Source organism: Ceratina calcarata, unplaced genomic scaffold, assembly GCF_001652005.2.
Source record: "Ceratina calcarata isolate Rehan_Ccalc_2016 unplaced genomic scaffold, ASM165200v1 scaffold27, whole genome shotgun sequence".
NCBI lineage: Eukaryota > Metazoa > Arthropoda > Insecta > Hymenoptera > Apidae > Ceratina > Ceratina calcarata.
The window spans coordinates 661822-673728 of NW_017149195.1; the positions used below are offsets into that span (position 1 = coordinate 661822).

An 11907-nucleotide genomic window follows, 5' to 3' on the forward strand; every position below is an offset into this window, starting at 1 on the left:
GTTACAGCCAACCCTGAGCACGGGGGTTGAAACCCTCCCCGCGGAAACGATATCCCTCTTCTCGTTGGTAGCACCTCTATGCGAGCATTGCAGCGAGAAAAAGAGAGGAATGGAAACCGAAACGACTATTTCGTTTATCTCTACCCCTGTCGCCGGGCTCCTCTTTTCTTCTTTCCATCGCGAACGATCCGACAAATAATAGGTCAAATTATCTCCGATCAAATCTGGTACGAAATGTTGCGCAGGGAACTGCGTCGTTGAACAAACGTGATTGCTTAGAAACGGAGCCCGTCGAATCGATGAAGAACCGCGCACGGCAGGTTCATATTTATCGCGGTTAAGCGGGTGTACTTCCGTCCAGTCTCGAGCGATTTCTCCGAGATGAAACTCGCGAGGAAACGGAGTCACGTTCGCCGTAAGAAATTTCGGCGGATGGAAGGAGGATACGGGGAAAAGTCGAAGGAGTGGAAATTCGGCGGAGGCAGACTTCCGACGAGACAACGCGCCGCGCCGCGGCGTGCTACGTGGATGGGTAGTTGGTAGTAGAAGCGGGCGGCAAGTTTAGCATCGAGAGTCGAGAAAGTTTCTGGTCGTCGCCGACTCCGGCTACGAAACTTTCCAACTACCGAGTTTTGTCTCGCGCAATTAGAAGTTCCCTGTATTATTCATAGCTAACGTTGCTCTTCCTCGTTCCACAGTTTCCACCTCCTCACCCGTTTCCTATCTCCTCTCGGACTCGGTACTACCGCCCCCGTTCCCTGCGCGCCCTCGGTTCGGCATCGCGGATGCGCTTCTTCGTAACGCAAGCAAAACTCAAAGACCGCCGCGAAGAGAGAGGCGCGAGTCGCGCACGGTTCATGAATTTTAATGAAATCTCCGGGCCCGAAGATGGAAGCTCCACAAGCGTATCTCTCTCCCTCTTCTTTTTTCTCTCTCCCGTTCCCGCGCGCACAGCCTGTTGGCGCTTTTCGTTCTGATCTATGCTCCGTACGTGCCGCTGCTCGATATTCGCAACTATTCCTCCTCTAGCACGGGCTAAGACGCGAAATGGTATTCCCAGTTCGAGCGTTACGCCAAATTCGAAGCATCGAAATTCTAACTGCGTCCTTGCGAAGGTATCAACCCATCTCGGTTATCACAAACGTACGTAACACTAATGAGATAACGCGCGTTACGATCGAATCGACGAGAATCGTAATTGTTTCCGGCAAAGAACGGTACGCGAGCCGATTAACATATTCGGTTCAACGTCGAACTAACGTGCGCACGCGATGCAACGATAACGATCCTCCGATGACGGGCCGACGATTTTGTCGCACACGCGAACTACTCGCAGGCCGCTAGAAAAATATCCCGATATGCTCTTCAGCGACAGACGTATGCTCAAGGACGAGCTGTCATCCTCTCGTCATCTTCTACTGCGACGGAATTGTAATGAAATTAAATGAACGATAATGATTGCAGCTGTACATACATAACATGTACAGGTACTACGATTCTCTATAAGCTCGATGTTCCCTATTTTAGTAAAAGAAACACGCGATTATCCTCGGAGCTCGCATGAAAACAGTCGATGGCGAGCAAAGCGAAACTGATCAGAATTTCGAAGAATGAGAATACTGCGAATCGAAGAAAAAATGGTAAGGTTATATTCCATCGGGAACGAAAAGGGCCTAACGATCCACGGTACGAGCTTCTCCTCGCCTCGTGCAATCTCCATAGAATTACCATACGATTAAGAGAATACCGACCTCCGGTGTACGTACGTAGGTACACCGGAGACCAACGCGACGCGCGTTCCGTTCGAGCTTTGGCCCTCGAGAGTCTTCCAATTAGACTCTCGAAAGATCGTTCCTCTCTCGTCTACGTAGACCTTGCCAAACCAGACTTACCGGAGGGGAACGTAAGATCTCGGATATAGGTATACGCCAACGAGATAATCAGGATCGAACGTAACCCAAGAACTGAGTTCGTTCGTCTCGGAAAGATCGACGCTAGGTGAACGCTCTGTATTCCAGAGAGACTCCCCAATATTTGATCGCTCGATGATAAATGATAGCGGAAAAACTTGTAACAGCGCGAGGCACGGTGCCGCGCAAACAAAAGAGAGTAAATACATAGGTATACGTACGCGGACACGACGACGATACTCGTTTCTCCTTTCCCCGGCTTTCTCTGTCTTTCGGTTTACGAGCTTATTTTACTGGATTTTTATGATATAACGTACCCGCACCTAGCTCGAGCCCGAAGTTTATAGGTTTGCGAGATTTTATCGTGGCGTAACGTATGGTTTGTTAAATCGACCGCCTGCGCCACACACGCGTGTGCCTGCCGCGTTGATTCGCGTATCAGCTCGCTCCAACGCGAGCGATGAATTTCGCAAAGGGTTTCCTCTCTCTCTCTCTCTCTCTCTCTCTCCTCCTCTCGCCAGATATTTATCGCGCGGTACGACGACCCAAGTGGATCGCTCGTTTATTTTTCCAAACCCTTTCGCGTTCCTCGTTTCGCGGTTCGAACGGGACGACCTCGACTCCTTTCTACCCCTTTTTCTCTCCTTTTCGTATCTCCTCCCGGCTCTTTCGTGAGCTACGTTAGCGTATCGACGCCTGTGCGTTCCGGTCGGAAATTCGTCGAAGATCCGATTAACACGTTATCGATACTCGTCGATGAACTGAAATCGTAATTGGGAAGATTCTCCCGATTTCAATAGACTGTAAAACTAATTTTACATACAGACTTGAGAAAGAGCAACGACTTACGACGAGATATTGTACGTACCCACAGATCGTTATCGATCGGATCGTGAAAATGACGAAGGGAGATCCTTTCGCGAGGGCGATACCATAACGACCACTTCCGGTCAGTAACTCGGCGCAATTAAACCGACTTGAGACTCGAGTGCAATTCCGTTAACGGGACCGCTACGGTGCGCCGGTGTAACTGTCCTGTACAGCTTGACAGCACAATGCTTATCCGTACCTCTACATTTTCTCTTGTTCCACCGCGACTCGATATAGACCGAAAATGTAGTTAGTGACTTTCATTCCTGATTAAAGCTAACCAGCCTGTCGTTTCTCGCAAATATAGAATTACAATGTCAAAGGTAAGGTTTGTAACTGAGGATACTTGAATTCATTACTAACACGACTTTATACCCATCGCCCTCCAGAATCGTTGAACGTATGACTCCGAAAATATCAACGACGCAAGGTTATCACGCATCGAGCACAAACAAACGCATTTTTGGATTCACTCTTTTTTACCGACGTTCGACGTTATTTTCCAAACGATATAACGCCTGCATCGACTTCGGCTAATGAACGCGCGTGCACCTTATCTATACCCAAGCATTACGGTAACATTATTGTCTGATAATGCAATAAGCTTTTATCTTTGCCTATAAATATACAATGTATCGAGGACGAATACGTCGTGCCGCGGAGGCCAATTTCGCGCATTTATTATTCTCCTCGCAAATACTTCCGACACATTAACGTTTTTATCCGCTAATTACTCGTTTAACGAGTCTATTTCAAATGTTGTATTGTTCACGGTTAATTGTAAGTATCATTTAGAACTATCTATAACTATAGGTCTCTTATTTTTCCGGCGGTACAGACGTACATACTTAGCGTTAGATACCGGAAAATGTTTCGATAGTGCGTAAAAGGTCTGTCCCTGTTCGAGATTCGCGGATAAATATGCCTGCGACTCGGTGCAACCTCGAGAACTTTTCGTAATAAATCAGTGCACAATGCGACAGGCAGGAATCGGACAACTCTCGTTAGTCGAGTCGAAGAAGTTTGATCCTCCGAAGAAGAGAAAGAGAAAGAGAGACGGAGCAAAGGCCGGTTCACCTTGGTTGCCGGAGCCCATCTGCATGCAGGGATTCAGGATGAAAAAGAGGGAGAGAGGAAAAGGACGAAACGAAAGCGGTGGGAAGAAAGGGGAAGAAGAAGAAGAAGAAGAAAAGGAAATCGAAGCTAGGGGAACGACATTCCAACTGGGGATGGGATGAGAAGCGTCATCTCTTGGAAAACTGAACTTACTTTGCTGCGTTTCGCTACAGAGTTTACATATGCCTATATCGTAGAAATCGGATCGATTTCCGCGCACGATTAGGTGACCGCTACCATGCGAATCGTAAAGACAAAAATCTGAACCGTTGCGAAAACGATTAGAGAGTTTCCGAGTGCCGGAAAATTTTTCCGAATCGTGAAAACGAACTGCGATCGTAAAACGGGGATCGCAGAGTCAGTAATATTTTAATCTCGCGATGTAACTTCCGTAAATCAGATTACAGAGAACAGCGCGTTACATGGAATCAAGTAAATTTCATTATTAACTCTTCCAATCCGACACTTCGTTCGGCTGTTCTCGTGAAGAAGAAACTTCAAAGCCGCCGCTAATAATCGTAGTTAATTTGGCGATTTTCCAATAAATGATTATAACATTTTGAGTAACGCAAACGGGGTGCAAAAACAGGAAGAAGTTAAAATCTTAATAGCGTAGGTACCGAGCGTATATCTCGGTCGTAGAATCGCGTGAGACGAACAAATATGCGGAACGTTGCGCAAGCCTTAATTAAAGTGTGCGCCGACTAATTAACGTAGAACGTACTGTTTACTCTTACGAGAACGCGACGTTCGTTAGGAAAATTGCACAGGCTATCCGGTCGATTGCTCTTCGAGTGTATCGACGAACCGAGTACAACACCAAAGTTTCTTCGTTCGCGTAGGAAGGCCCGAAAACGGCGTCGCGAATCGTAGATACGCGGGGAACGCGATGCACCACAGATTTCGAATCGGATTAAGGACTACGGGAGAGTCGGCTCAGCGACGAAAACACTTACACTGTGGATGTGCGAAATAAAACGGGATCGCCGTTGGAAAACAGCCAAATCGAGTATGGATTTTTAATCGATACGGCATGGGACCGCGGCAATGTCGACGTTTCAGAAACGCGTTGAGGAACGGAGAGAGAGTAACGCATCGATGCGACGCAGTCTCCGCGTCGCGTTTAATTAAATGACGATAAATCGAAAGAGATAGGGGAAAGAGCTGACACGGGGCGAGGGAGAGGCACTGCATAACCGATCCCAGTCGAGTCGCATTTCGAAACTCGCGTACGTTACGCCCGCTGACAAACAATAAATAAAGTTGACCGCCAATCGGACAACCGAGCTAGCAATCGATAACGGCCGGTCTTTGATTAATTGTACAGCCGCACGCAATCCCGCGCTGCCTCCACCTTCCCGCGAATTAACTATTCACAATTTCGAAATTTCGCCCAACGATAGGCAGCTATCGTTTGATGCGTGAGAACTAACAGTTTCGAACTCGACGCCAACGATATTCGACCTGTAACAAATTCGTCGAATACCGAAGAAAACTCGGCGTATTTTTAAGAAATATTCCCACCCTCAGAATTCGGCCGTAGGTATCCACCTCCCGTGTCGCGTTCGCGTCGATAGCAATGGTATTTTTAGATACGATTATATGTACCACCGCTGTGAACTATCCGAAGAAAAGATCTCCGGTAGACTAAGGTACGAAGGAGGAGAAAAAATGGATTAGGGTTTGTCCGAAAAGCGAGTTCGAGAAATCCCGTGGATTTCATTCTCCGTAGGTACTACTCGTCTATCCTTCGGGATCTCGCCGCGTCCCATGGGAAATTGGCCTAAACGGGGTTGTCCAAAACAGGTTTTCGAAGATCAACCACGTTCCAAGGAGTAGCCGTTTCGAATGACAAATCGTGTCGCGTCGAAATACACCAACCGCACGAGATTTTCGAACCAATACACTAGTCCATTAAAAATAAGTCTGCTGTTTGTCAATTGAAGAGGAAAACGATTCATTTCCCGTTCCGATACTCTCAGGATTTGACTTGCTGACGATGCTACGAGAACTGGACTATGGTAGAGAAAAGATTGATCCGATTCCGCTCGGGAAGCTAAATGAAATTGGTAACATCGAGACGGCCTGCGAGTTGCGACCAGGGCAACGTTTACGCATCGGTCGCGAACGGTGGAAAAGAAAGGGAACGTCGAACGGGGAGAAATCCAACTCGGTACGGTCCTGATCCAAAGTTATCCGAGCTCCGCGAGAGAGCCGATTATATTAAATGGCTGGTAAAACGGTCTGCTTAACATAGCGTTTATCTGCTCCTCTTGGTTTTAGTACTTTTTCACTGCCTCGTCAGCCATTGCCCATAAACTCCGCTACGAGACTTGCCGGCATTCTCCGTCTCTCTCTCCCTTCATCCCTCTTTGCTCGTTCCCTGACTACCCCCCCGCCTACATTTTTCTCCGTACCTAGGTCCGACCTACGTCCGTGTGCATGCGCGTCCGCCTGCGCGTCTGTGTACTTAACGCGACTCATAAAGAATATAGGACCATTAAAACGACTCGTCCTCTCGAGTGCGCTCATCATACGTTGACACCTTTTTTGTTTCCGCAAATCCGCTCTACTCCGTCGTCTCTGTTTCTGTTTCCCTTACCCCGCGTATATCGCCGGCTGTCGAATCGCTGTTTTGCGAGCCGGGAATGACCGTTATAATACCGAATAATCGTTACATCTACGACCGATGTCTTATTTTTGCCAAACATCGCAATATAAAACAATCATCTAGCGCCTTGCAGGTCGTACTTTGTTGCACGAAAACGTTTTTCATAAGAAAAAAAATACGAATGACCGATACGTAATCGAACACTTACGGCAGCCTTGAATATTTAACGACGTAATTACGATGCAATGGAAACCAGCGTAGCATCTGTTTCTTTTCGAGGAAACGCAACACCTATCGAACGCTCGTTTACTGAAGCCAAGGTCTCGATCGATAAAAAGTTAATTTCTATTTCTATTCCATCGTACGCGTTGTTCGAGCGAGCCGACTCGGCCGACGAACCGAACCTATACCAAGCGAGAACCCGTCGGGCGTAAAAAGAACTCTGTCGACCTCGCGAATTTTATCCGAGCGACGTACGATGGACCTCATGTATGGAACCTCATCGATGTTCGACCTTCGAATAGCACGATATCACCCCGGCCGTGAATGAGACTGAGAGAACTCTACGTTGAAAGAAGAGCGGAAAACGTGTAGACGCGCATATAGACTTATAACCAGGCGGAAGGATGCGAAAGAGGGTGGCTTAGTGCGAGGGGCGTGGTGGCTTCGTCACCCACGTCGGACGATCAGACGGAAACTATAATACTTTTGGGGTAGCCGATTTACGCGCCGTCTCCTCCGCCTCGATCCCTAGTCCCCTACCTACCTCGGGGTGCACCCCCTGAGATGGATCGAGCCAAGCTAGCCACCCCTCGCGACCGAAAAATAATTGCGCGTTTCGTGGTCTCTTGATCCGCGCGTAAAAGTAATCCAAACATCGCATAAAAATTATGTTTACGAGTTTCGAATGGGCGCAGGGGTCGACCCCGTACCGCACGCGTCGCAAACTACTATAGAGGCATACTCTACTTTCTGCACGATCTCTCTCTGGGATAGACATATCTGAGCGGGAATAGTTCAGAACTCGTATATTAGCCGATACGGAATAGACGCGTGAATCGCAAGATGATCAGCGGTACTACTTACGTATTGAGTACTCTTATCTGGACAATGTCCCCTCAACCAGTAATTGCTTATCTCGATTTTAGACAAATCAGATTATCGTGCATTGAACATCGTAGAATAACAATAATTACGAGAAACATCGCGTACACTTACGTTCATGTTTCCATTATTCTGTTTCGATTCGTAGCAAATTATAGATATTTAATTATAGACATTGATGAAAAAATAACAAAACTCACCTGTCTTTTCCTTGATCTCGCACAAAACGGAGAATAGGGCCGGCTTCATTCTGTGACAGTTCAAAGTATGCTTTCTGCAAAATAGCAAACGAGTAAACTAAGATTACGCATCGTGCGGTCGATTAAAAATTCAAACGCGCTACGATGCGGTACGCGTGATATTACGCGACAAACAAGAACGTTTTGACAAACTCCTACAATCGCATGGACCAATAATGGGAAGATAAACGCATTGTTATCGCGCGCTCGTCTGTATGCGGTCTACGTTATAGTTTGGCATTACCAATACACCTATCATATTTGTCACTTAATGTTTTACGCTCAACTATAGAATCTTAGAAACCATCGAACAAAAATGTTTACTTTTTTCGAACCAAATCCTACTGCAAGCAATTATTTCACGGCGATTGATTTCTTTCTGTGGTCAACGGACAATTACGTACGGAACATCAGTCTCGTTTTAGAAAATTTCTTTCCGTATTTACGTTAAAAGAAAATGTCGAAAAAATGCATAAGAAAAATCTCGCAACGCGAAATGCGATCCATCTTATACTAAAATATGGCCGCTAATCGTATTCGAAATGGGACCAACCTTGCTTGCGCCTCATCCAAGCTTTGATCCGTGATGTTCATTATCTGTTGGAGGATTTCGCTTATGTCCTGTTTCCTAGCTTCGACGGCTTGATCGGGACCCTGCGTCGCGGTTCCATCCACGGGTCCCATGCTGCCATATCCGGCGGTATTTTGGGCCCCCTGGCCCTGATTTCCTCCCATCAAACCAACACTCGATCCTCCGTGTTGCAGCATCCTGCCAGTTTCATCCATCAACCGTGGACAACAGGGTTAAAAGTATCCACCGCCGCCCGTTCCTTCACTTCTCCAGTTTCTTCGTTGTTCTCTTTATTTTTTTTTTCCCACGTTTCTCGGTCACGAGAGCGAATCCGTTCGCGCGACACTTCGCGGACGAGGTGTATCGTATACCAGGTGTCACAGAAAAGCGCGACTCCACGAACAACCGTCCCGCTCTTTCACTTTGTGACGACGATCGCTTATACCTGGGAAAGAAAATATGTTTTACGCACGTGCTCCTTCTCGCTCTCTCTTGGCCGTGCGACGCTTCATATGGAAGCCCGATGAGGCACGCACTTGGAAAAATATAATCTCTCGTAAGCAATGCACCGAATTCGTTGAGGAAACGACGCGATTCGTAGAGACAGAGAGGAGATCCTCGTGACGCGCGGTACGATCGACTTGGAGGTTATGCCGCCGTGGCCTTTGTGTCTTACGCTTACTACGTATCGTTTGGCGTTTTAAGTTTTAACTTGATCTTCCTCCGTCTCTCTTTATCCCGTTTCGCTTGCTTGCTCGATCTTCTTTCTCTCTCTCCCTCTCACTCTCTCACTCTTTGTATCTTTCTTCTTTCTCTTGCCTAGTGGTTTCTACCTCTCTCGATGCCCTTCGTTATCCTTTTTACTTCTGTTTCGCCTCTCTTTCTCTCGTTCCCTTTCTCGTTCTCGTATTTTCGTTCGTTCAGGAACACTCGCGTTGCGTTTAATAATCGGTATCTACTTTGCTAATACACACTACGGGGATGATGAAAATGGTGCCTTCGGCAGCTTTAAACTTGACGGATTGTCGGATTTTACGTATACGCGGTTTAATGTCGACGGTCAGCGTCGCGTCCGGTCCGCACTCCTTTATTTCACTCGTATTTTCCTCCGCTCAGCAAGGATACTCGTAGAAGCTGAGGAAAATCGGCATTCTTCGAGCCATCCGCGCACGGACGTCACACACCAACTCTCCGCCTTACAAGGCAATGCGCGGACCGACCGTTTCTGTCGCTCTTTTCACTCTTCTCGGCCGCGAGCGACTGCTACGCTTACGCTCCTGATGCACGCGCGTGTTCGTACGTTCGTGTGCGCGTCTTGCCTGAGTGTTCGTGCGTGCGTGCGCCAATCGGCGGCCATAATAGCCGCCTCGACCAATCAGAACGGCCGATTCATTTCTTTCTTTATCCGACGAAGAGGTTCGCCTCACTCGCTCACTCGTGTTATTGTCCGCGTGCGCACCCACTCTACTACTCTTATTTATGACGCGATGTCCTGGCTTTTCCTCGAGAACACGCTCCCTTAACCTGTATCCACAGATTCCAAATTTCCCGAATGATTCGTTAAAATATCTTGCTACCGATTTCTTCGACACTATTCGTTGTAATTAAAACAATATCACTTGCCACCTTTTATGAAACTGGTCGAGTATACTTTTATCACGTATTCCACCGAGCGCAAACTCCGCCCATTCCTTCGATTTGTTTTTTTCTTCACCACTGCTAACAACTGCTGGCGTTCAAGTGCGGATAAATGTATCGGTGGATGCGAAATCTTCTAAAAAATATAAACGTTTAATTGTATTTCTCGTCTTATCGACTGTCGTATGGATTAAATGACAAAACTTTTATTTAGGAAAAATAAATTAGGAGTATGACAACGCGCAGGACGATCGCGAAACATGGCCTCCTAGTCGGCCATTGCTTTAACGCGGGACAGTTTGAATTCTCGAGTATGATTTTTCTTATCCTGAACATCGAGGAGCTACGATAAGATAGCCTTATAGGACTTCGTTTTACACGAAAAAATCTGCAATTTTTTATACCCTTTACAATATATTGCCTCTAAAGTAAGAAATAGAAGGCACCGATTGTTGTATTCGTTCTCAATTTTGTCCCCTAGGGGAAACTAACCAATGCACACAGATGGCTCAATTTCATTAATGAACAATATTAATTGTTACTAGCTGTACTTCATTTCATAGACGTCCATGAAGTTTGTTCTCTTCTATGTTATTTTATGATTCATAGCAATAACACATTTTGTTTCTTGTTGAACATGCCGTTGACAAATGCCAATAGCCAGCCAATAGCTAGCTAATATTTCGGACATGGTTAGTTTTCACTAGAGAGATAAAATTCAAAATGAGTCATAAGTTTACTTTTTTTTTTTCAATGCTCGATGCGGCGTCTATTGTGGTCGTAGTGGACTGAGGTATGTATGGCTGCGTAGCAACATTCGTTACAGTTATTGATATACATATTAAAGTCGTTTTTATTACTTTCACAGGAGTAACCAAAAAGTGTGCATTATGGTACAGCAGTAAATAGGACATATTATAAACATACAAGTTCTTTATTTACCAGCATGGATCTCGAAAAATTTTACGATGAAAAAGATGGAGCATACTTGATTCATTTTGCTAACAATGGTAGATTATCGTTAAGTGAGATCAACGAAAAGTTTTCTACTTATGGCAAAGTTCTCTCTATAAAGGATCGTGGGCAACCTTATGGGCTAATATTCATAAGGTATGAAAACCTTAATGATACCCTGAATGCCATCACAGGCTGCCTAGCTGATAAATCGATCCATATCTTGCCACATAAGACAAAAAGTAAAAAAAAGGAAGATGGGACATTAAACATCCAGAGGACTAGTTTTGAAAACAATGAACAACAATGCAACAATGATATAAATACGTTTAAATGGAACAGTACAGTTAATAAAATTTACCGTGATATTAAGAGAAGAAGTATCAATATTAGTAGTCAAACTAGATCATTATTATTGGATCCATGGGAATCTAAAAATTTACAAGTCATGTCTAATTCTAATTCTTCCACTTGGTCATTAACCACCAATGATCATACCAAAGGAATTCCACAATTTGACACAACAAAAATGCCGGCATTAATATCTAATGATGAGAAATATAAAGTACACAGGACTCATCCTTCCTCCCAAAAAAATGTAACTATTGTGTTAGCACATGAAATTATTGTAGCTAATATTCCTCATAATGTGAATGTACATTACATATTACATCTTTTCAACAAATATGATCCGCTATCTGCATCTCTTATAAAGACTACGCCAAAAACTGGAATTAGATATTGTCATGTGTACTATGAAACGCAAGAACAAGCAGATGCCATAGTGAAAGAATTTGATTCATACTCTCTGTTTAATACGAAACTTATTGTTGTAACACCGTGCCAATTAATGGAAGTCTCTTAATAATGTTGAAAACTGTCGATATATTCTTA

General features: G+C 45.4%; 2 protein-coding genes across 8 annotated transcripts in view; one reads left to right on the forward strand and one right to left on the reverse strand.

The window, feature by feature from the left end:
• The window catches only part of exd (PBX homeobox extradenticle), a 36741-nt gene extending 26438 nt beyond the window's left edge, over positions 1–10303 (reverse strand). For 4 of the 7 annotated variants that reach the window (XM_026812321.1, XM_018022008.2, XM_026812322.1 and 1 more), the window contains exons 1-2: positions 8404–10302; positions 7812–7885 (exon numbers count right to left, since the gene is read on the reverse strand). In XM_026812321.1, coding sequence (XP_026668122.1) covers positions 7812–7885; positions 8404–8636 — 307 coding nt within the window. In that variant the 5' untranslated portion in view covers positions 8637–10302. Of the gene's footprint in view, positions 1–7811; positions 7886–8403 lie in introns of all 7 variants that reach the window. The other 3 variants (XM_018022007.2, XM_026812319.1, XM_026812318.1) reach the window with 2 other exon arrangements.
• Positions 10304–10614: 311 nt separating this feature from the next.
• Positions 10615–11900, forward strand: LOC108623461 (uncharacterized). The gene is made up of 2 exons (XM_018021983.2): positions 10615–10852; positions 10928–11900. The coding sequence occupies exon 2, from the start codon at positions 11006–11008 to the stop codon at positions 11876–11878; it is 873 nt and encodes a 290-aa protein (XP_017877472.1). The 5' UTR covers positions 10615–10852; positions 10928–11005; the 3' UTR covers positions 11879–11900.
• Positions 11901–11907: the final 7 nt, after the last annotated feature.